We start from the raw sequence: 25,959 nt of genomic DNA, 5'->3' as shown, positions 1-25,959 counted from the left end.
AAAGCAAAGTTTATTGTACACTCAAACCATGCAGTGTATTTAATTCTCTCCAGCTGATGAGCTCATAACTGATAGACTGACACTTACAGGTGAACAATCTGATTTAGATTTGACAGCATTGGAGGTCCACACCGAGACTGCTGACCTGAGCCAAGGACAGACAGAACTGGAGGTCGCCCTGGACACAGGACTCTGACTATAACCCGGGTGAGTAAAGTTTTCTACTCGTCAGGCTCCTCTGTTTAGAGCTTCCTCATGTCCGTCTAAGGTATCAGGCATGCAGATCTGTAAGTCTCAGAATTATACAGTTACTAACAATTTGTTTATTGTAATTGTATTGGTAATTAGATTTCTGAAAGATGAGTGAATTTTGAGTACATGTGTGATACATCATCCCCAGAACTTTGTCAACAAGTTTAGAAAGAGTTTTCAGACCATCGTTCCAGATGCTGTCAGGCTATTCTGCACGCACACCCAGTGTAAAGAGTCCAAAAGGGACATCCAGTGTAAGGAGTCCAAAAGGGGCATCCAGTGCACAGAGCCCACAGAACCGGACATCCAGTATAAGGAGTCCAAAAAGGGCATCCAGTGTATGCAGCCCAAAAGGGGCATCTAGTGTATGGAGCCCACAGAACCGGACATTCACTGTTAGGAGTCCACAGAACGGGACGTCCACTATTGGGACAACCCACAGAAACTAGACCAGAGTCTCTATGGGATTAAAAAGTACTGTCAATATAGGGGAATATAGACAGTAAGCAGATAGATGACAGCAACCCCCCATAGAAATGATGCACAGATTTCTAGGATGTGTGCGGAGTAGAAGGTCTGCAAGTAATTTGTCAAGAAAGTGGGGATAGCCGAAGAAGGAATATATATGTGTTAATGGAGAAACAAGGGTGTTGCAAGTGGTAATGTGACAAGAACAAAGGGGTATTGAGCCCAAACCCCAAGAGATAGTTTGAGGTGGCAAAGGAAAGTTGAGAGATCTGGAAAGTCGCAATATATGTGAATAGGCTAAATGTATCACAAGCTAAATGATATAATGAGTAAAATAATGAATCAAGTAGGTTGTGTACTAAAATGTATGTCTGATGCTGCGCAGCTCAAAGAGGGAAATGTGCCCCTCCCTTATTCTGTGTAAAAGATTTCAGTGTGTTGCGATAAGAAGGACTATATTTTGTTATCTGGCAATGTATGTAACATTGATAAAAAAGTTCTTCAAGAATTCTTCAATATTTCGAGAGGAAAAATATGTTGAGTGCTGAGTGATAGTAGCATGTTGAAGCTAATTTGTATTTAGTCTAATGCTGGGACTTGTAGTTCCACAGCAGTAGGCTGGAAGATATCAGTTAATTATTCTCTCTCTGTATGTGAGTTTTATCTCCTTCTTACTGTGGGTGAGGGAGATCCATATTTGTCTGTCTTTACTGTTTTAAAAGAGACATGTTTCAAGGTTGAAAAAGTTGTACATTGTTAAATGTAATACTTTTGAAGAGATGCAAAAGAAGTTTTAAAATTTTTGGTCCGTCACTGCACGATTCAGTGGACGGGAACAGACTGTAAATAATGTACATTATCACTATTATTACTAATGTCAGAACAAAGCTGGCTGGGGTCCAACAAATTGTTTCTGTATTTGAACAAAGTAATTTTGTTTCTGAAGTTGAGAAAAATAGCTTTCTCTTTAATGAAGGTGAGAATTGTGGGAGTGAGCTTCTACATGCAGATATTTTACAACCTGTTTTTATCTTTGTTAAAATGGCGCTGAGGAATGTTCTCAGAAATCAGGAGGGTTTGTTATGCCCATAAAGAAATGTTACGAGATAAAATGATGTCTGTGAGGGAGACTTGCTTAAATTAATATATATTTTTACTTTCAACATGGAAATCACAGAATCTGGAAATATGTGTGAATATTTGGTCACGGGAGATTTTGTTGAGAAAATGTTGAGTGATTTACAGACACAATGTGAGGTGTCTAACGAGAGTACTCTGATTTATAAGAGAAACAGTGTTGCTTTCAAATGGCTGAATACCTGTAACCAAGATTACAGATTGAATGTTTGTCAACCCGGAAAACATATTAGTGTCATTCAAGGGGGCTAGGGTACTAGGTGATGATGAGAAAGGAGTGGCTTTGAACACTCGCCCAGGTCTCATCACTTTGACATTCCCTGTTTGTGGGATTAGGGACTGCCCCTTTGAGTAAATCATGGCATGGGACGCATAGTGTCACAGTTAAGCTTTTAGCAGCTGTTCACTGCACAAAATGTTAACTGGTTACTTGATAACGGTGTACTGATACTGACAAGCATGATAGTTACTGTAATTCCTAGTGAATAAATGTTAATCTCTATGCAAAAGTTTTTTTTTCTTCTTCACAAGTCTACAACTACAAAGACCCTTTAGGTGTTAGGAACCCCTCTAGCCGATACAGCACAACCCGGAGTCTGCTCCGCCAGTCAGGTGTACACTGGAGCCCCTAGTAGTGGAGACAGACTTGGCTGCAAACTGACAGAGGGTCGTGAAGTGTGTACCGACTAGGGAGAACCCAGGCAAGCGAAGTGGAGTCCAAGCAAGGGTCAAGGGCTGGCAGCAGACAGCAGATCCAGTAAACAGGCAGAGGTCAAGGGTCACGAGCAAACAGGAAGGTCGGTAAACACGCCAGAGTTCGGGGATGGAGAGAATGTGGATAAAGTACACACACTGGTAGGTTAATTGGCTGCTAACAAATTGACCCTAGTCTGTGTGTGCCACTCTCTGTCTGTCTGTGTGTGTATGTTAGGGAATTTAGACTGTAAGCTCCAATGGGGCAGTGACTGATGTGAGTGAGTTCTCTGTACAGCGCTGCGGAATTAGTGGCGCTATATAAATAAATGATGATGATGATGATAGTACACTTGGGTGGAGGTGGAGAGGACGTGATTCACCCAGTTCCTCAATCAGAAGGCGCAAAGTTCCAAACCCCCTAATTTCCGCCATCTTGACACGCTACGCCATGCACTTAACCATACAAATGAGAACAATCACTCACAAATCAGCTCAGTGCATCAGAAATGCAGAGGAAACTGCACTTGTGCACAGCATATGCATCTTCCATGGTTCGTACTATACCCTTGTTTGTATATGGGCAGCACAGTGGCCTAGTGGTTAGCACTTGTGATTCGCAGCACTGGGGTCATGAGTTCGTTACCCGACCATGGCCTTATCTGTGTGGAGTTTGTATGTTCTCCCTGTGTTTGCGTGGGTTTCCTCCGGGTGCTCTGGTTTCCTCCCACACTCCAAAAACATACTGGTAGGTTTATTGGCTGCTTAAAAAATTTTACCCTAGTCTCTACCTCTCTGTCTGTATGTGTATGTGTATGTGTGAGTGTGTGTCTATACTAGGGAATTTAGACTGTAAGCTCCAATGGGGCAGGGACTGATGTGAATGAGTTCTCTGTACAGCGCTGCGTAATTAGTGGCGCTATATAAATAAATGATGATGATGATGATAATATTACTGTTCTTACTTTGTTTTACAAGGTGTTCCATAATCTGCTACAACTTGAATAAAATGAACATTTCTAGTTGGATCTGGATATAGAATATATATATAAATATATATATATATATATATATATATATATATATATATATATATACACACATGAGGGGACCGAAGGCTAGCCTGGTCTGGTCAAATCCCACAGAAGGGCTACTGTAGCACAAGTTGCTGAAAAGTCAATACTGGCTATGAAAGAAAGGTGTCAGACCACACAGTGCATTGCAGCTTGCCTACAACGGGCACGTCTGGGCTAAAGTCTTGGTGCCAGATACCACAGGACACCTTTAGAGGTCTTGCGGAGTCCATGCTTCAAAGGATCAGAGCTGTTTTGGCGGCACAAGGGGAACCTACACAATATTAGGCAGATGGTGTATAAATATTGGGACAGATGCACTGTGAAAGGGATAACAGGCAGATATATATACTTGATGGCTCCTGATACTGCATTTTATGACCAGTAAGTTCTGTTATTTTATATATGTATGGGACATTAGGTCCTTCAATTTAGTAATCTTGTGTATTAGAAGCCAGACAAGCTTGGACTTTATTTATTTTAATGCTAGTAAATAAAACTAGTTGAAGCTATTTGAACCAATCTGAACCAAAGCACTGAACCGGTGTGATATATTTGGCTCATGCATGTGAAGATACCCCAAACCCGATTTATATATACAAAATTTGTTGGCTGATGTTGACAACAATAACAATTAAGCCACAGGCTATTGAAATGGCCTCTTACACATTATTTATAAATGTTATTTTACTAATAACAATGTTACACTATATTTATTTTCTGTCTCTTAGTAGTAATTGTTGCACTTTGAAAGAATTTAAATGGTAATAATTGTGGTAGAAGTGTGTAGAACGGGTTTGTGCTGATATGTGATAAGCAGGATGTGGATGTAACTAGACCCTTCCAGTCTTCAGACTCAACCTGAGAGAAGTGAGTGTGCAAGATATGGGGGCGGGGCCTGGGTAGGGGAAGGAGCAGAGATACTAGAAATAGGAGGAATTCAGAGAAGTGTTAGCAATGAGCTCTTCTTCTAGGAAAATTAAGAGGAGAGAGAGAAGATAGGAAGTTACAGCACAATAGCAGCATTTACAGAACTCAAGGGAAAGGAAGAGAACTGTGACTGATAGCAGAGGACCACTACTCTCACTCAGGTAAGTAAACATTGTGTATGTGTATGCTGCAAATAGTAGTTACTGCTGACCTGCTGCATTAGTTCTTTTGCAAGATTAACAAACTGAAAACATGTACTCAGATCAGATAATTTTATTTATTAGTTTTTTAATAAGCAAAAATGTTGCAATGCAGCAGGTCTGACGTACACAGGGATTTACACGACTGCAATTCTCTGACCACAATTCAATGAGCAAAAAAGAGCTCTCGATTATTGAGGTGTTCTCCCCAGGGTCTATTTCCCAGGTGCTCCACCCGGCTGCTTTCACTTGTCACCCGGCTCTTGGACTTCGAAGGAGTCATATTATAATAGAGCAAAGCATTGTTTATCCTGTTATAATAAGCTCTGTGTAAACATTGCAGCCAGCAGAGTGTTAGACCACTGACCACCATTCTGACCAATCTGACCAGTCCAGCCAGTTCAGGCAGGCAGAGGTTCAGCTGCCTGTCCAGAACAGCCAGCAAGCAGGCAATAACCGTAAAAGTCTTTATAAATAAGTGTTGGTAATAACCCCCAACATTTTTTTTCTTTTTTATTATTAATTGCGATCGATTGTACTGCCCGTCTACTTCTTAATGCCACCCAGCTGTCAAGATTTTCTGAGGAGAACACTGTGCCCATTGCATTTCCTGATCTGAAAAATAACTGTGTACAGGGCTGTAAATATAGACATTTAAACACTAACAATGCATATCCCCCACTCATTGGGGGTTAAACTTTTGCATATTTCTCCTAAAAACAGTGCTTGCTCTTCCCACATATTGTAATATATGTTAAGCTGACCAACTCAGCCAAAGTGTTCCCCTTCTGATCAGTCCTAACATGATCAAATGCTATGTTTTTTTTTAATATTTTGTTAAAGGGGTTAGGCATTACTAATTGGGAGTTAATTATGAGGATGATTAATCATCTTAATGGGGTACTTTTGAGGAGAGTGAGGGTGGTAATGATTAAGGGGGTTAATAAATATACAAGGGACTTTTAATGATATTAGGATTAATTATAATCATTAACGCCCTCATCCCCATAAAGGGGTTAATGATGTTGAAGGGGTTGTTGTGATGAGGCTAAAACATACTTGCCTACTCTCCCAGAATTCCTGGGAGGCTCCCGAATTTCGGGGAGTCCTCCCGGACTCCTGGAAGTGTAATCCAACCTCCCGCATTCGCCGAAATTCATGGCATTGAATGGCGGTGGCGGGGCTTAATTGCGTCATTAAGCCCCGTCCCTGCTATTCAATACCGTGCATTTCGGCATTTTAGAGTGGGGTCGATGCTATGGTGACGCGACAACGACGCCACGCCCTCCTACCCCCTGTCACACGACAAAGGGCAGAAGTTTTGAAAGTTGGCATGTATGGGCTAAAAGATTTAATGATTAGAAGCTAATGACTGATGGGGAGGTTACTGTTAATGAAGAGTTTGTTATGATTATGAGACATGAGGGGGTAAGGATTATGATGGGGCAGCACAGTGGCTCAGTGGTTAGCACTTCTGCCTCACAGCACTGGGGTCATGGGGAAATTTTCGGGAAATCCTGCTAATTCTAACTTATTTTAAGGTTATCTTACATCTTTTTTTAAAAAAAAAACACAAAACAAGGCCACCGCCGGGCTTCTGAGACTTTTGGCGGTGTGTAGGCAGGATGAGAATGGCCTAAAGAGAAGTGGTACTGTGCAGTGTCCAAATATAATGCATGAAAATGACATAAAGAGAAGTGGTACTGTGTAGCAGTGTTCCCTCTAAGCTGAGCAATCTGGAAAGGAAAGAGTTAAAAGGTCACTCTAATGAGGGCTCCACCCGAAAGGTTTGCATTCACAATCTGCAGGATGTTTCCTAGTAAAATACAGGTTTAACTCTATCATTTCCAGAGTGCTCAGCTTAGAGGTAACACTGCTGTGCAGTGTCCATACATTCAGCACAGCAAAACAATTCAGAATTTCATACAAAACAGAAATTACGCCATAGTGCTGTATTCACCTATGGAAACTAGAATTAGAACAGTAAAATGTGCGTAAATGTAATAAAACGTTACATAAAAAAGAATTAGGCATAAAATAAGTTGTACATTAATGTGAAACTGCTTTAAATACATCTGACCATCTAACCAAATTAATATTACTCTACAAATACTAATATTAATCTCTACTCACACCCAATTAAAATAAAAACTAATAAAATTAGTGTTATAGTGACTTCACATCCAGCGCTGCACCTCAGACTGCAGATGATAATCAGTATTTTCTATGCCATACAAACACTAGATACACAACTGTAAAAATAATACACTAGAGAAAAAAGTGATGGTGGCCATTTTGTTGAAGCCAATGTTCATGAAAACATATGCAGATGCCCATGGAAATGTGTCCTAGGCTGCAGACAATGTGGTAAAGAAATATAGCACTAACTGGGAGATTCAATTAATAGAGAGAGCGGGGTTTCTGGGTAACTGGAAAACCCCACTATGTGCACCCCTGTCTGCATGTAATGTGTGGGGACAGGGGTGGGGGCTGTATTTTTTTTTTTTTAATCTTTGCTTTCTTTCACAATCTAACATTTAGAACCCCTACCCCCCTCTAGAAATCCTGTTTTTGCCCATAGAAACATAGAATTTGACGGAAGATATGAACCACTTAGCCCAACTAGTCTGGCCGTGTTTGAACCTATGGTAACCTCCAGCTCTATTTGATCATTAGTTCTTTGTAAGGATATTCTTATGTCTATCCCAAGCATGTTTAAATTGCTCTACTGTATTAGCCTCTACCACCTCTGATGGGAGACAATTCCACTTATCCACTACTCTTTCTGTGAAGTAGTTTCCTCTGAACCTACTTCCCCCAGTTTCAGTGCATATCCTTGTGTTCCTTTGAAGAATGTTTTCTAATGTATTTATATCCTTCTGGAGATAAGGCCTCCAGGATTGAACACAGTATTCTAGATGAGGCCGTACCAATGACCTATACGATGACACTATTATTATTTCTTTCTGCTCCTGATTCCTCTCCCTATGTAACCAAACATCTGACTTGCCTTTCTCATTGCTTTGTTACATTACTTACCTGCCTTTAAGTCACCTGAAATACTGGTAGAAGATAGGAATGGCAGCTGGGCAGGGTATAAGGTTGTGGTGGGAGAAAGGACTGGGCAGATTATGAGGCCCGGGTTAGAGGGAGGACTGGCAGCTGGGCACAGTACCAAGCCCTTGTAGGAGATTCATGGTGAGACACCAGAGATAGAGACCAGGGCAATGTTTGGAGGGTGAATAGGGTGGACTAAAATATGGAAAAGAGTGTAAGACCCTGGAGGGAGAGAGAACAGGGAGCTGGGCAGAGTACAAGGTCATGGCTGGAGACAGGACTGAGAACTGAGGAGACTAAAAGGCCTTTGTGAAAGTGAAGACTGGGAGCTGGACGAGGGGCAAGATTGAGTTGTGTAGAGTGCAATATCCTACTAGGAGAGAGGCTACAAGACCCTGGAAAGAAGTGTTCACGCGTAACTAAATATTAGAGATGAGCGGTTCGGATTGGTTGAAATCAGACAAAATCCAACGTTGGGAACCCGAGTGAATCTGAGTCGTGGTTTGGTTTCGCAAGCTAAATTTGGATCTCAAAACGAGGCAAAACGTAATTTCTGGGAATTTTTTTTTGCAAAACTCTCGTGAGTTTTGGATCGCCATCTTTTGTATATATTGTCCTCCTTTGTTTTTCCCAGGTGCCAATTTAGAACAGGCAGTATGTAGGGAGGAGGTTAACTGCGGTGCTCTGCTCAGAAAAGAGCATTCAGGGTGAACAAGGGGCATAGAAATCAATAGAATGATGTCATTATTGTAAAGAAGTTCTGAAGAGATTAGTCAGCTAGAATAGTTTACTGATTAATTGCTTTTAATTTCAATCTTGAATAGAATTTGCTTACTCGTTGTTGTTAATGCATTGCATTGCATATATAATAGTAGTAGACAGTATATGCAGACTGAGTTAGATATCATTCTGAACTAAGTAGTATATTTATTTAGTGGAGGAAAACAGTGTGCTTTTGTTGTCAGACTATTAGCATAGGAATTAAAAAAAAAAAAAATAGATTTCTTTCTTTTAAAATTAAAAGTTTTTCTAGTGAAAGTAATCTTATGTGGGGCAGTGACAACTGAAATAATTTTGAAAAAACTGGGTGTTTGCATGTGAGATTCAGTAGCTGTTGCACAACCCAAAAAAGTCGATATTATTATATTCTAATCTTTTCTATTTTTCCATACTTGTCAATTCTGAAAGGTTCATTCAGAGAAATCTATATTTAAAAGAGGGTGTTTATTAGTGAGGGGTTTTCCCGTCATTCAGTGTCCACATGTAGAACATTGCAGCAGCTACAAATAAATGGCATTTGCCATGCCACCAACTGAAGTAAGCCCATTTAGATAAATGAAACAACAAAATTAATTTGGTGTAAGGTTCAAGAGATAAAAAAATGTTGAAACGATATGCACTCACTAAATTTGGAACATTACACAGCATGCATCATGGAGAGTGAAGAGGCAGTAACAATCAGAGGTCATTAGATGGACAGAGGCATTAGTAAATATTTAGACAAGTAGATACCCAATTGTAGAGAGCTACCTAATTTGCTGTCGCTATATAAATAAATGAAGATGCTGAGAAACGAAGGTGGCCTGCACCCATGCTAAATAAAACTTCAAAGACTTCTCACACAATACATTTTTTGATGGATAGAGCATTCATCGACAGCCAAGAACAGGGCTTTCCTAACCTTTTTTACTTATATGATCTGTGCTGTAATGCTGCCCTTCTGAATCAAACTAGGGGACTCGTATATATTTATGTAGATGGAGGGGATGGGTGGGCTTAAAAATAATTCCCCTGGGGAAAGCTTTGTCCAAACCCGGAGTAAAAGGGAATGCCCGCGACATGCAGCAGAGTTGGTCCCCAAGAAGGTGTGTAGTCACTCTGATGTCAGAGCAATCAGGATGCCTCTCATACTGCCGCTGCGTCCCAGCTGGAACAGGCAGCTGGGGTGTGCAGTTGTAATTACGTTATTGCTCTCTCTTTAGTGGACGTGGGGTGCGTGGTCTTGGCCCCATTTCTCCTATCTCAGTGCTACTGGTTCCTGCTTATATGCTATTACTACAGTGAGTTAAGGCCTGGGGCATCCAAGTACCTCCCACTCAATGGGAAAGGTGGCTGCTATAGGTGAAGACCTCTCCCCCTTTTTCTAAAAGCTGAGTATTATTATTATTATTAATATTATTATTATTATTATTATTATTATTATTATCTTTCATTTATAAAGTGCCGCAAGACTTCCACAGCGCCATACATAGGAGGTTAGAACATACAACAAAATTACTAGAATTGCAATTACTATGTGTTAACGTTCTCTTTTTCTCAGGGTATATAATCTATGTTGGGCTTCACAGTGAAGTTTGAAATATCATGGGGACCTCCCTGTCAGTAATCACTCTACTGACTTCAAACACCAGACAGACCTCTAGATTGTAAGCTCTAGAGAGCAGGTCGCTCTCTGCATCACGTCTGCACTTATTTCATCAAACTTGTATGTGCTTGTCCCTTTTTTGTGTATGGTTAGCTTTATGTATGATTTATTATACCCAGAGCCAGATTACGGATGTCGGGTTTTGTCTCATGCCCCCCCCCCCCCGGACTGTGCACCAATGCCTGTCCAGGAACACCGTTGCTGCCTTAACAGCTTCGGTGGCACCTGTTTCTGGATGTGGCTGTATGCAGAGGTTCCTGGCTCCCTTATGCATCGCAGCATTATTATGTCAGGACTACAATGATTAAGAGAGCCGGGAGCCCCTGCGTACTGTGCGGACAGAAGAGAGAAGCCCTGAGGTAGGTATATCATCAAGGGGGAACTATTATTTATTACGATCATAAATAGGGTACTTGGTAAGAAAGTAACTCAACCTGAATGATACCTCTATGCTCTTAATTTTAGACCATACTGGCTCCCCTATCTCAAGTGTCCCAGGCCCCCCAAAGCTTTAATTAATCTCTGATTATATACATTGTGCGGCTCTCTGGAATTTTGTGGGGTGATGATGATGATGATGATTGATGATGAACCAAAATCTGCACCTAGCATCCTGGGTCTATCCGGCATTTGAAGTCAGTATTGTGACTACTATTAGAGTGGTTCTAATAATAGAAAATTGTATTTTCAATATAAATGATATCCTAACATGACAATAACATCAGTACTGTTTTTTGCTCACTAGGCAACATTTTAATCCAGAATGGACAAGGAAATGAAAAATATAATCGACTCCATGAAGACCTTTGAGATTAAAATGGGGCAGGTGGAGGGGATCCCATTACCAGAAAGCACCTGTGAAATCTGGGACCAAATACATAACTTTCAGGCACGTGAAGACGACATCCTAATTGCTACATTTCCTAAAGCTGGTAAGTGGCTCCAATATAGGTGGCATTAACACCTAGGGATAAATGTATCATCCTCTGAATTTTGCAACTCACCGGAAATCGGCGACTTTGCATTGAAAATTTAAAGACTTGCCTTTACAAGCCATCGCCGCTTTAAATTTTACCTGCGAAGTCAACGATTTCCAGCGAGTTGCAAAAATCGGAGGATGATACATTTACCCCCTAGTGTGCCAGAGACATCGGCTCCCCTCCCCCTTTTTACATAAGTGTGCACATATTTTACCCTTTGGAACTTGGTGCCAATCCACTGTGAAATGGGGAACTCCACCTTCAGGGAAGTCTATTGTCCAGGCAAATTTGTTTCATCTTGTAGCCCTTACTTACATCAGGAGAACTGTTCTATTAATACAGTTGCATCCGTTCAGGTCTGTGCACCGGTTCTGTATTCAAATCCAAAGGTAAAGAAAATAAATCTATGTGTACATTACAACATGCTGAGGGTGGAGTTCCTCTGTAATAAAACATGATCCCGTGACAAGCGATAGCTATTCCCAGCAGTGTTTGATTTAGATGACCCCAGGTGAACTTCCTAAGAACCTGATAGGTTAAACTTTGACCACAGGAATGGGACACAATATGATAACCTGAGAGCTTAATATCACACATTACAAAACCTGCTCACCTGGCAGAGCTCACGGTAGTAAAACAAGCTGTAATAGTGAGTCAGCGGAAAATATATTCTCTATTTAAAAACCTCGAAAATTACTAAACCTACTAAAATTGCACAGTATAGGCAGGGTCTTATTATATCTGGTGAAGGGATTGTGGTCAGCCTGCTATTAGGTGATACAACATATTTATAAATCGGGTTTAAATTTACTTTACATTTCTATAAATGATTTATTAACATTAGCAAAAGCCTCCATGCTGCTTATATCTCCACTCCTACCCCACCTAGTAAAAGGTGGTAGTGCTTGGGGGCCATGTTAATCCAAACTATTTTATGACATATGATGGTTGTCAGGAGAATAACATTTAATAATGTAGCGCAGGGAGACAGCTGAGAATGTTTGCAGATTTATGGTAGGTAATATTGTTATATCAATAAGCCAATCAGGGGGCAGTGGCGGAACTCCAGGGAGTGCAGGGGTTGGACAGGAGACTACAACGGCACCATCGGACCCCTACCGTAATTTAGGGCACAGAGATGCACTGCTCAGGGCCAGTCAGGATGCACTAAAATTGTGTACTTTTTGGGGGGTTAAAAAAGGCTTAAAGACCACCCTATATATATACATTCTCCATCCTTTTTGAAACTCCTATACATATGGCATCCTGCAGTATGATTTTTTTTTTCCTACATTTTATTGAGAGCCATTGACGGTGCAATACCGCGCCAAGGCTGCATTCAACGAGGTACGTCCCAATCCAGCCAGATCCAGAGGGCACAACCTCTTCATCCTCACAGCTGCCACCTTCATCACATGCTACGCCCTGCACTTATCTGTACAAAGTGCAGCAAAAGCTCAGAAATAGATGCAAAGTATCACAAGCGGAAGAAATGGCATTTGATCTGCAGTTTCCTATTTATGCACGTTTGTAAATAACCCTAAATATCTTGTGATCAAAGTGGTGGAGAATGTATTTGTTTCATTCAGTATTTAAAACGATATCACATATTTTCTTTTAGAGTAATAAAGTTTCAGTGTAATATCACTTTGTTTCACACAGTGCTCAGCGGCCGTGTGTAACACAATCAAAATATTACTCCAGTCACTAAAATATAGTATCACTGTAATAATAATATACACGTGACATGCTTGATGGCTTTATGGTGATCTCTGATTCTTTTTATCCACTTTTTTCTTCTTACATTAATATGAATAAATATAATATTAGCATTAAATTATGGAAAAGGGAGGGAATGGTCATTGTCACGAACGCCCAGCATGTCCCAGATACAGCAATCTGAGCAGAATCACCTTGGTCACTTAGCAATGAATACACCTTTTCTGCCACCACAAAGGATTTATTATGGTGTCCTTACGTTCACCAAAACCACTTATTAATGTTTCACACTTAAATCCCATACACATGTAGCATGAGCCTCCCTGGGCTTCGTAAGTTCACAAAGAATCACAGAGAATACACTAGATTAAATGTATTTTAATCCAAAAAATGTTTCCAAGGCTTAGTTGCAAAAAGATATTAAGAGATACGTTTTAGAAAATAAAATGGGAAATAAAACCAAAATCACTACTTGGCATGTGTGAGGGAACACAATTGAAAAAGTGGGACATTTCAGTCTTGATAGACCCCATCATGAAAATGTACAATGTAATGTCTAAAGCAGAAGATAATAAAAAATTCTCCAAGGCTCTTCACCCCCCATCTTAGGAATTGCATTTTCATTGAGGTAAGATTGATTCCCAAAATAACACCGAGGTTTCTGAAGTGAGCTAGGGATGTCCTGAGATCTGGAATGTTCACAGGGCCTGAATTCTCACCTCTGCTCATTTGCTTGACTGGTCAGGTCCACATCCTCTGCATAAAAAAAACTCCTCAGATGCTTATCTGTCCCTGGCTAATTTAAAAAGATTATTGACACTTGCATAGGTTCAGACTCATGTCATTTAGCAAAGGATACGTTGCGATCACATTACAAGGTTACATACAATATACATTGTCATACATGAATTCAACAGAAAACAATCAGTCATTCGATATACTACATAATCGTCAGTCATAACTACTGTATGAAGTACCTTCTCTTTTTTCCCGAGGGGTCTATTCTGCACAATTAAGCATCAGACCAATTCGCTAGAAAGCTATAATTCATAGTTCTATGAACATTTGCTTATCCCCCTCCATATCTAATTAAAACACGTACTTAAAAGATGATTTAATCTTAGAACTGGGGTTTTTTCAAAAGAGGGTGACTTGTTTTGATGGAAAAACTATTTCCAGCTGCTGTAAACATCTTACATATCACATACGTGTTAGAGATCACCCTCGTTATCATGGTCTCTGGTTCTCCACAGAATTGTGTCACCGCAGCAAATACATTATAATATGGTTGAGCAGAACACACAGACGTGGGACCATTTTAGTCAGCAGCCGATTAATCTACCATGAATGTTTGTTGGAGTGTGGGAGGAAACCCAGACAAACACGGGGAGAACATACAAATTGCACACAGATAGGGCCCTGGTCGGGAATTGTGTTCATGATCCCAGCTCTGTAAGGGAACAATGCTAACTACTGTGTGACCACACTACACCTGACTGCTGCCTGCATGACACATGAAGGTTCATCGGTATAAAACCATCTAGAGTTGGTTTGCCCCCTGTATGCATTAAAATAAAATAAAAAACCGGGGTGGAAAGTTCAGGCTTCAGCTGAGGTCATGTGATGTGGCTCTTACAGGTACCTCGTGGATGCAGGAGATTGTGGACCTGATACTGCTAGAGGGGGATGTGGAGAAGAGCATGCGAGCCCCCTGCTTTGTCAAGGTGCCGTTTATAGACTTAAATCCAAAGCCCATGAAATCAGGTAACCGATATATGAATTCTACATATATTATATACAGCTCAGCAACTGCTTATGTGACTGTCTGGGGGCAAGTAAAGTTGTTTTCCACTTTTGTATTGTAGGGCAACAGCATTAAATAACTCTTTCTATTGATAAAAAATGCCAGAAAGAAATATAAATATTTTTAGTAGGTCAGCAGGGGGTATGTACGGGTTGGGTACGTGTACCCGGTAATGATAAGGCCAACAGATAGAATCCTGACATAAAATACCCGATGCTTACATGCCCACCAATTAATAAATATAGACTGACCTTAAAAATGACATCTAAAGTATCCAACAGTGTTCAGCTAATGTCAGAAGACAGGAAACCCCGACACTGCGTTTTGACATCAAAATATTAAAATGGCGACCATCATATCAGCGCTTTTAAAGCGGCAATGTTGGGTCCTGCGGCTTAACCCTAACACTTAGCTTAGATGAGTTAGGCAGCAGAACCCGGCATTTAAAACCGCTAATATGACGGTCACCATTTTAAATGACGTCAAAACTGCGTGTTGGGATTTCTTGTATTCGGAATTTATCTGAACACTGTCGGATACTTTATGTGTCATTTTGAAGATCAGTCTATATTTATTTATTGTCGGGCATGTAAATATCGGGTTTTTTTATGTCGGGAAACTAACTCGGCTTTATCATTACCGGGAACATGACCACCACCGCCGAACATGACCACTTGTACATACCGGTGGTCCACTGGTATGTACAAGTCAACAAATCAAAAGCATCTGAAGGTGAAATCACAACTGCAGAATTGTTTATCCCCCAAACATGAAAATACCCGATTGGTCGGTGTACTGTTCTTGCATCACCAATTGGATGTCACACAGCGTATCAATACCTTATATGGGATGAGCCACTTATCAACTGTCCAATAGGAAGCAGCAATAAGCACATACACACAGAGGCTTAGGTATATAATATTCAGCGACCAGCACTGTGCCAAAGCCGACAGCACAGAGTACAGCCACACGCCAACACCTACCATAGGCGCATAGTTAAAGCCCCCTCCCTCCTTCCTGGAGATGTCCTATCTGCGAGAGTTAGAAAATTTAGATTATTTTTTTTTGTCAAAGAGAAAATGAAGCAAGTGGATGTAAATTTTAATTACAATGAAATATAAAAAAAATAAAACCAAGCTTGTGATTAATTTCTTAGTCCTTCCATATATTTAAGGAGTGGCTTACGCCAACACTATGGAGTCTCCTCGTCTCTTAAAAACTCATTTGCCGATACAGCTGATGCCGCCATCTTTCTGGGACAAGAAGGTGAAGGTGAGTGAGAGACCAAAAAAATATTGTGCCCCAAATTTTTAAAGGTTATTCATTTTTCTTGCGGCTGAAAAGATGTAAAACGAGCAGAGTCTCTGCTGAACTGTTAACCCTTCTTGCTGCAGAGTGCTGCAAAATTGTTTCAACGGAGTAAAACTAAGTAGTCCCGGAAGCCTCTCTATTAAAGTGAAAGGAGGGGGAAATCAGAGCTCAGACTACAATATTTTCAAACTAAATTGATGCAGGAAGGCTGAGAAAGTTCTATAGACAATAGATAGGACAAGAAAGAGAATCATATTCTGAATGACTCTTGTGTCCAATATCAATCAGAAAATCTATCATCTATTTATTAAAATTATATTTGAATCGTCAATACTCCCCAACAGTTATTGAAATATTAAAAACATTGAATTTGTTTCGTAAGTGAAAAAAACAAAAACTAAGTCAGCCGACCAAAATATAGGATGTCTGTTTATAATATATCATCAGATACTTTGGCTTAAACAGTATCCTGTCATTAGTCGTTATATATTTTTATTTTATTCATGAGTTATAACTTTAAAAACATTTCTCATTGACAGTAACTGAAATTAGTTCCTATATTTTAGAAACATACTGTGTCAATCTGAGTCCTTTGCACGAATAAGAATGTGTTATAATTTTGCTTAAAGTTGTAGCAAAGGATATTGTTTCAGTAGTTTATACCAGAGGATGTGATTAATAAAATGATATATTTGTATTTCACCACTTCTATTCATGAACACGTTTAATCTTGTTATCTCACATGTATAGTTTTAAAACACTTTGCTACTTCGTAAATACATAATAGAAGTTACAAAAGCCTTAATGAATTGTTGCCTCCACCTTCAAACTATTGCTAGAATACATCCTTTTCTTATCCAAGATACAACCAAACCCGTTATCTGTTCTCTCATCTTCTCCCACCTCAATTACTGTAACCTTCTATCTGGTCTTCCCCTCACCCATCTATCCCTGCTTCAATACATCCGAATTTCTGTGGAAAGACTGATTTTCCTCTATCACTGCTCCACATCTGCGGCCCCACTCTGCAAATCCCTACACTGGCTCCACATATCCTCTACAATCCAATACAAATTACTCACCCTCACCTACAGATCCCTGAACACCACCCCCCTCATACATCTCAAATCTCATATCCTAAAACTCTCCCTCACTTGTAATATCCACCTCTGACCTACAACTCACCTCTGGTAACCTCTAACTCCCACCTACAAGACTTCTGTGCTTCTCCTCATTTGTTGAATTCGCAATCATCTCCAATCAGACTCTCCCACAGTCTTTAAATCTTTGAAAACCCATCTCTTTATTAGAGCTTACCCTAACCTACCTACAATACCCACAGTAATGCACCTCATACCTACATTATTCCCAGCTATAATACTCACACTGGTACACCATCACACCTACCCTACTCCCACCTATACTGCTCACACTGGTACACCCTCACACCTACCCTACTCCCACCTATACTGCTCACACTGGTACACCCTCACACCTACCCTACTCCCACCTATACCACTCACACTGGTACACCTTCACACCTACCCTACTCACACCTACCCTACTCACACCTACCCTACTCACACCTACCCTACTCCCACCTATACTACTCACACTGGTACACCCTTACACCTAACCTATTCCCAGCTATACTGCTCACACTGGTACAGTATCACACCTACCCTTCTCCCCCTATACTGCTCACACTGGTACACCTTCACACATACCCTACTCACACATACCCTACTCACACCTACCCTACTCCCACCTATACTAACCGCACTGGTACACCTACCCAACTCCCATGTATACTGCTCACAATGGTACACTTACACCTACCCTACTCCCACCTATACTACTCACACTGGTACACTTACGCCTACCTTACTCCCACCTATACTACTCACACTGGTACACTTATGCTTACCTTACTCCCACCTATACTGCTCACACTGGTACACCTACCTTACTCCCACCTATACTGCTCACACTGGTACACCTACCTTACTCCCACCTATACTGCTCACACTGGTACACCTACCTTACTCCCACCTATACTGCTCACACTGGTACACCTTCACACCTCACACCCCCACGTATAATGCTCACACTGGTAAACCCTCACACCTGCCCAAACTAAGTAGATATTCACCTTGTCAGATAAGTAAATAATTTTTCAGCTATTTATTTTTGTTTAGTGATGCCCAGACAAACTTGTTTTCTTGAGCTTTGGTAGATCTATCTGCATTGGGGCATTCTTGGGTCCAATATCAATCATTAAAATAAAAAAAGTTTTTAATTTCTTAAAATTATTTTTGAACCACCTATACTCCTCAATAGTTAGACATATTTAAAAAGGTGTATTTGTATCACAAGCGATAGTGTGATGGTGTCAATTGTATCTTTGAAGTACTGTAGGTGGTAAAGGTTTGGAAGTCCAGGTGGGCAGAGAAGGGAAGGTGGTAAAGAAGTGTCGGGGGTTAGAAGACCGGGTGGATATTACACAAGTGAATTAGATGTAATATGTTTATATGTATCTCTCCTCTCTCTGGCAGGTTGTATATGTTGCTAGGAACGCCAAGGATTGCATGGTTTCGTACTTTTACTTCCAGCAAATGAATAAGGGCCTGCCAGACCCTGGGACCTGGGATGAATACTTCTCAAAATTCTTGGCTGGAGATGGTGAGCCAAAGGGACAAATACAACTTGTAAAGACTAAGTAAACTACAGGACGTAATTAACTCTTACTTTGTAAAAATGCGTCCAACTCTACATAAGGCCCACAGTCACCAGTAAATTGTGAAGCTCTCCTTCCCAAATCAAAAGGGGCTTCATTGTCCTCAGGCATCTTGCCAACGTTATGAAGAACTGGTAATTCGACTTCTCTAAGATCTTCTACAGCGATGGCAGAATAAGCTTGTATTTGGGGACAAAAAAAGGATCTCACTGTCTAGCTTCCAGATTGCCCACCTGTATAGAGACCTCTGTCCTTTTACATAAGACCAAGCTCATCATAAAAGTCTACAACTAAGAGTACTATTTAAAAAAAAAAATCCATTTACTTAACATATGATTCATCAAAAATCATCTAATTCTCCTTTTAACCTATAATAGGTCCCATCTAATCCAAATCGTTACTTCTCCAGAACTCTGGGATGAAACATAACCCTGTGTGCTTAAACACAGACTAGTGGGACTGTTCATAAAATGAGTAACAGCATCTTCCATGGGTGGCTTATTCCTTTCAGTGCCTTGGGGAAGTTGGTTTGACCATGTCATCGGCTGGTGGAAAGCAAAAGACAACCATGAAATTCTCTACATGTTCTATGAAGATTTGATCGAGGTGAGAAAGATTAATGTGGCATGGAGTACATATGTATACAGATAGTTCAGGTGTTCCTGAACTAGCTGTATACTATTTGTATTAAAATTCTCTTTTTGCAGGACCCAATACGTGAGTATAGAAAACTATTGAAGTTCCTAGGAAAGGACCTGTCAGATGAGGTTCTTGAGAAGATCCGTCACCACACATCATTCCAGGCAATGAAGGAAAATCCAATGACCAACTACAGTGTTGTACCAGCAGTTGTATTTGATCAGTCCATCTCGCCTTTCATGAGGAAAGGTATAATGTTATTGTTTCTATAAGTCAATGACAATTTAGAGTTAATATGGTGGTAACTATTTATTTCATGTTTGGGGATTCTTGTTTCAGGGAAAGTTGGAGATTGGAAGAACCATTTTTTGGTGGCCCAGAATATTGTGTTTGATGAGGAATACAAGAAGAGAATGGAGGGGAGTGGACTGAGCTTCCGCACCCAGTTATGAGACTAAAGCTGGTTGGCTACACAATTTCGCCAGCTAGCCCATGGTTGTACCATGTGTGGGCTTAGATCCCTCTACTGGATTTGATCAGATATGGCAGAGTAGTAATAATAAGTATATAATGACCCCCATTACAGATCTTTGTGCCAAACTACCATGTCAGAACTTGTATAAGGACCATAAAAGTCAGGAGATGCATGTCTTAATTAAAAAATTTTCAGTTAGAAATGAATCAACTTTAAAAATCATTAGAGATGTGTTTGCACCCTGGTGTTTTGGTACTAAAACCATCTTTGTGTTTTAATTTTGGTTCTGATTTTGCCACAAAATCCTTATTTGTTTTGGTTTTGGATCAGAATTTAATTAAATTATGAAAAATAGGTAAAATCATGTGATATTGAGCTGTTTTTGTTCTACATTACTATTTATAGCATTAACAGTTATTTACAGTATATTTTCTAATGATCTCTTCACAACTGTCCAGAATTTCAGCAATTTTGGCTAAAGGCTGCAGCAATCTGGCTAAAATTGGTGACAGAGCAGCGGCACAAATACATGGAAGTTTAATAACCGATACAATCCCTATGAAATATAGTGGCACAGCAGTGTGCATAAAGTATCTACGTGCTATCTCTGAATGCTGAAATTTACATTCCTGAGCTTTTCCAATATATTGACACCAGTAGTAAGAATAAGAAGTCATTAGACTGACAGCGGCATCAGTAGACATTTAGACAAGTGGATAGACGAAGGTGGAGTGCACCCAGAAGAAAAATGGTGAAAGACCATGCACACTATATTTTTAACCTTAGAGAGCATTCCTTATGGAAAGTGAACAGGCAGTAAGAGGTCATTAGTCAGCTGCATTGGTAGACATTTAACATGATAGATCAAGGCCATAATGTTAAATGGTGCAATTGGAATTGTTCTTGGGACCCATCCGTCTATCCATATGTTAAAAAGAACATGCATGAAGAAGAAGGGAATCAGTTCTACTCAGGTTGCGCTGCTGCAGCCTAAACCTCCCAATGGTACAAGCCAGCTAATGCCAGCGAATAGCAGTCCATATCCCCGGAACCTAGGATCTTCTAATCCTTGGCACTATTCATTATACTTATGGCATAAAAAATGGCAGTGATACTAGTGTAATGTCTCAGGGATATCAGGGAGTGTCTTACAGGACACATAAAACTAATCCTTAGAACCAGTCATCAGCATTTTCTGGGCTCCTGAGTTCTTATGCTACAAACCAGCCGCATGCCAACTTCACCAATCAGATTCAGACATGATGCATCCACCATTTAATCCTTTTGGAGCCACTATGCCATACAATTACAGTGACCATCACTCTGCTTCAAAACAGAATCCTGTGCTAAGTTACAATGCAATTATAAGTTATCATACAATTATAGTTCCACAGCGAGTTTACTTGCACTGCTGCTGTCGATATATATCTACCCAGTTGTCTGTCACAGTCATGTAGGATTTTGTTTGAGCAGTAACGCTTGTCCACATATCCGTAGTTAAGTGGATAGCTGGTACAATGGCATTTTCTAGGGACTGAATGACTTTTTGTTTAACCTCCCGGTACAGCTGAGTAATTGCTGTTCGGGACAAATGGAATCGAGATGGAATTTGGTAGCATGGACACATGACCTCAACTACGGACAGCAGCATCAGTAGACATTTATACAAATAGATAGATGAAGGTGGGCTGCACCCAAAAGAAAAATGGAGAGAGACAGAACACGCACATAAAATATTGAATGTTAGACAGCATGCCTCATGGAAAGTGAAGAGGCAGTAAGAATAAAAGGTCATTAGACAGATAGCAGCGTCATCAATAGACGATAGATTAAAGCCATAATGTAAAATAGTGCAAGATGGAATTGTCCTTTAACCCACCCACCCATATGTTAAAAAGAACATGCACATAGTTTAACAAACCATACATTTCAATGACAGGGACTGCTACTTTTGTGACTGAAGTGTTTGAGCAAACCTGTTGTTGAACTGGAAAAGAAATATGGATTTAAAAAAATTACTAATGTATGGGCATTTGGCTAACTGGTCATCTTCCTCAATAGTGATTAGATTAATTAAATTTTCATAGTGGATAGTCAGTACAATAGCATTTTCTAGGGACTGAATGACTTTGTTTAACCTCCCAGTACAGCTGAAGAATTGTTGTTTTGGAGAAATGTAATCGAGATGGAATTTGGTTGCATGGACTCATGACCTCAACTAAAACCTGATGCGTTGAAAGTGGAAATTGGACGGACATCCAATGCTAACATAGCTATCATGACTTTAGTTATCTGCTGTGCAACAGGATGCTGGCTGTCATATTTGTTCCCTCTTGCAAACTCTTGCTTCACAGACTATTGTTGTTTAAAACTATATTTACTCTTCTTGCTCCCATTCTGTACAGAAGTATCACCCCCAGCAACAGCTATAGCGCACAAAGGTGCCTCTTATGAATAATGGATTGCATTAGGGGAGATAGTTGCAATTGAAAAATTGGATGCTGGACTACGTCCTAATAATGAGGAGGTTGAGTGTGAAGATTGCACGAGGTGTCTATCCTTTCAGCTGTAAGCTGATGCTCTGCTGCTTGTTTCTATACCCAATTCTGTACAACCAATTTTAGACAAGTAGATAGATGAGGGTGGACTGCGCCCAGAGGAAAATTGGTGAAAGAATAGGCACACTATATTTTGAACGTTAAACAGCATGTCTCATGGAAAGTGAAGAGGCAGTAAGAATAAGAGGTCATTAGATGTACAGAGGCAAAAGTAGACATATACAGATGATGAAAAGACCAATGGCATAATGTAAAATAGTGCAAGATGGAATTGTCCTTGGGCCCACCCACCCATATGTTAAATAGGACATGCACATAGTTTAACAAACCTAGCACTTCAGTGACAGGGACTGCTACTTTTGTGGCTGAAGTGCTTGATTTGTTTGGGCAAACAAATGGCCCCCTGCACTGGAATGACCTCCCTCGCTCCATCCGTCTCGCTCCCAATCTGTGCTCCTTCAAACGAGCATTTAAAACTCCCCTGTTCCTCAAAGCCTACCAACCATCCACTTAACCCCTCATCTACACTGCTCGTTCTCCCCTCTCTCCCCTGGTCCCTTTTTCTCTCCCCTGGCATTACCAGCTCCCTCTCGTGACTGATTTGTCCACCCTCCCCAGTGGCGCACGCAGGGGGGGTTTCTGAGTCTCTAGAAACCCCCCCCCTGCGCTAACTAAGTGGCCACTGTCCTATACAGCAGCCGCGGCACTGTCAAAGAAGCGCCCGCGGCGGTGCTGTATTGTATACAGCACCGCCGCAGACGCTTCTTAGACAGCGCCGCGGCTGCTGTATAGGACAGCGCTGGCGAAACGGAGCTGCTCTCTCTCGTTTTTTTTTTTTGGGGGGGGTTTTGGGGGTCGGCGGGGATAAACCCCACCCCCCCCCCCGACAATCCTCCGTGCGCCCCTGCTCCCTTAGGATGTAAGCTCGTATGAGCGGGGCCCCTCTTCCCTCCTGTCTCCATACCTGTTCTTCTGCTCCGTCTTTTCTCCATATGTCTGCCTGGAGTTTCTGAAGCATTGGTACTTTGTGTTTTAGTGTTCTGTACTGTTTAACCCTGTGTGGTCTACTGTTTGTACTATGTACGGCGCTGCGGAAACCTTGTGGAACCTAACAAATAAATGATGATAATAATAATAATAATAATAATAATTTGGGCACCTACAAAAGCAAACATTTTACTAATGTATGGGCATTTAGTTAACAGTGGTCATTTTCCTCAATGGTAAAATGTCATCACCTTCATCATCCTCATCAAAGGTTTCTAGAGCAATTACATTTTCATTTTACAAAAGAAGATACACCAATTAGGTAACTGTAAGGCAGCATGTGTGACACAGTGGAGAAGGACAACAGTGACACATTGGAGAGGGACAGTGTGACAAAATGTAGTATATCTAATGACTGATTGTGTTTTCTGTTGAATTTATATATAACACTCTGAATATATTTATGTAACCTTTCCAAGTGGATTTTGCTAACTGACCTGCGTCTGACCTAGGAAAGTGTCAATGGTCTTGTGGAAATAGCCAGACCAGGGAAAAATAGGATCTTGGGGGAGTTTGAAGCCTAAAGTTGTAAACTACTTATGCAGAAGAGCAGAGGTGAGAATTCAAGGTCCTGTGAAAATGCTAGGTCTCAGGACATGATTTATTTCGAAGTCCTGTGTCACTTTGGGCATCGATCTAACTTAGGTGAAAATTGAAATTCCTAAGGTGGAGGTGAAAAGCCTGTTTAAAATCTTCTGCCTTAGACAATAATTTTGTGCATTTCATGAGGGGGTCTATCAAGACTGAAATGTCCCATACTTTTTGTTTGCGTTCCCTCACACACAGCAAGACTACCTCATAAGTAGTACTCTGATTTGATTTCCTATTTTATTTTGTGGAACTTATATGCAACCTATCGTATGTCTGTTTATTATCTTTTGTAAATAAGCCTTGGAAATATTTTTCAGATTAAACATATTTAATCTAGCGTATGTTTCCTTGACTCATGCTACATATGTATGTGATTTAAGTGTGAAACATTAATAAGTGGTTCTGGTGAACGTAAGGACACCATAATAAATCCTTTATGGTGACAGAAAAGGTGTATTCATTGTTAATTAACTAAGGTAACACCAGTCATGGCCAGCTATTCAGATTGCTGTATCTGGGACAGGCTGGGCGTTCGTGACAGACAGCAGCAGCAGTATCAGAGCTTATTAGAGGGAGAGGCATCGGTAGACATTTAATAAATGTTGATAGGCCATAATATAAAATGGTGAAAAATGGAATTATCCTTGGTCGCTCCTACCCAGGCCTGGGTAGGGGGAGGAGCAATGATACTAGACATATGAGAAATTCAGAGAAGTGTTAGCAATGTTCTCTGCTTCTAGGAAAACTAAGGTTGGAGAAAGAAGATAGGAAGTTACAGCACAGTAACAGCGCTTACAAAATTCAAGGAAAAGAAAGAAAACTGTGACTCATAGCAGAGGACCGCTACTCTCACTCAGGTAAGTGAACATTGTGTATGTGTATTTGTAAATAGTAGGTACTGCTGACCTGCTGCATTAGTTGTCTTTCAGCATTCACACAAACCAAAGACGAGTACAATTTAATGAGCAAAAAGAATACTTCATTTTTGTGTTCATTGCTGTAAATTTAGACAATTAAACACTAACAGCTCAAAGCCCCCACTGATTTGGGGGTTGAACTTTTGCATATTTCTGCCCACTTTTTAAATTTCTCATGACAGTAAAGCGATATTGGTTGATATTATATTTTCAAGTTTCACTGTAGTTTAAGTTTTCATTCTCCTAGATACACACTATGCAGTGTTAAGGATAAGCACTGACAACAACTGTCTTTTTGTTTTGTACATATATTGGTATTTATATTACCATGCAGCTGTCACCATATATAATATGGGATATACTAAGAGCAGGCTTATTTCTTCTCTGATATATAATTTGGGGCAGCTGTTCAGCTTTGCCCCTAAACCTCTCACACCTGACAGTAGTCTTATTCATTATGATCTTCAATGGGGCATGATTATTAGTAATTATGTAACTCACACTGAATGATGACACTATGCTCTTAATTTTAGACCATACTAGCCCCTATATCTTAAGTGCCCCAGACACCACAAAGTTTTAATTCATCTCTGATTATAGCCACTGTGCGGCGCTGTGGAATTTTGTTGGGTGATGACGATGATGATGATAAACCAAAATTTGCATCAAGTTGCAAGCTGACTACTGTTAGTGTGGTCCTAATAATAGAAAATTGTATTTTCCATATAACATACATGCCAACTCTCTCGGAAAGTCCGGGAGACTCCCAAAATTCGGGTCAGTCTCCCGGGCTCCCGCGAGAGCTGGCATTTCTCCCGCATCCTGGAATTCATGCCATTTTGGAGGGCGGGAGGGGGCGAGGGCAACCGCGTCATTTTGGCCCCGCCCCCGCAACGGAAAAGAGGGTTTTGCGGGGGCGGGGCCAAAATGACACGGTTGGGCCCCG

The 25,959-nt window shown here is 40.6% G+C and overlaps 1 protein-coding gene across 3 annotated transcripts; it reads left to right on the top strand.

The window, feature by feature from the left end:
- The first annotated feature begins 20 nt into the window (after positions 1-20).
- LOC142097283 (sulfotransferase 1C4-like) lies at positions 21-21,391 on the top strand. 3 transcript variants are annotated; one of them, XM_075178981.1, is made up of 9 exons: positions 4,542-4,714; positions 10,701-10,870; positions 10,981-11,167; positions 14,573-14,698; positions 15,913-16,010; positions 18,605-18,731; positions 19,298-19,392; positions 19,494-19,674; positions 19,765-21,391. In XM_075178981.1, exons 3-9 carry the CDS (start codon positions 10,999-11,001, stop codon positions 19,875-19,877), a joined length of 909 nt encoding a protein of 302 aa, XP_075035082.1. In that variant the 5' UTR covers positions 4,542-4,714; positions 10,701-10,870; positions 10,981-10,998; the 3' UTR covers positions 19,878-21,391. The 3 variants fall into 3 exon arrangements, with proteins under 3 accessions (XP_075035083.1, XP_075035082.1, XP_075035081.1); XM_075178982.1 differs by lacking the exons at positions 4,542-4,714; positions 10,701-10,870 and adding an exon at positions 21-207; XM_075178980.1 differs by lacking the exon at positions 10,701-10,870 and having other exon boundaries at positions 4,543-4,714.
- Positions 21,392-25,959: the final 4,568 nt, after the last annotated feature.

Source organism: Mixophyes fleayi, chromosome 7 (assembly GCF_038048845.1).
Source record: "Mixophyes fleayi isolate aMixFle1 chromosome 7, aMixFle1.hap1, whole genome shotgun sequence".
In the NCBI taxonomy this organism is placed as follows: Eukaryota; Metazoa; Chordata; class Amphibia; order Anura; family Limnodynastidae; genus Mixophyes; species Mixophyes fleayi.
This window is presented reverse-complemented; position numbering and strand designations above follow the sequence as displayed.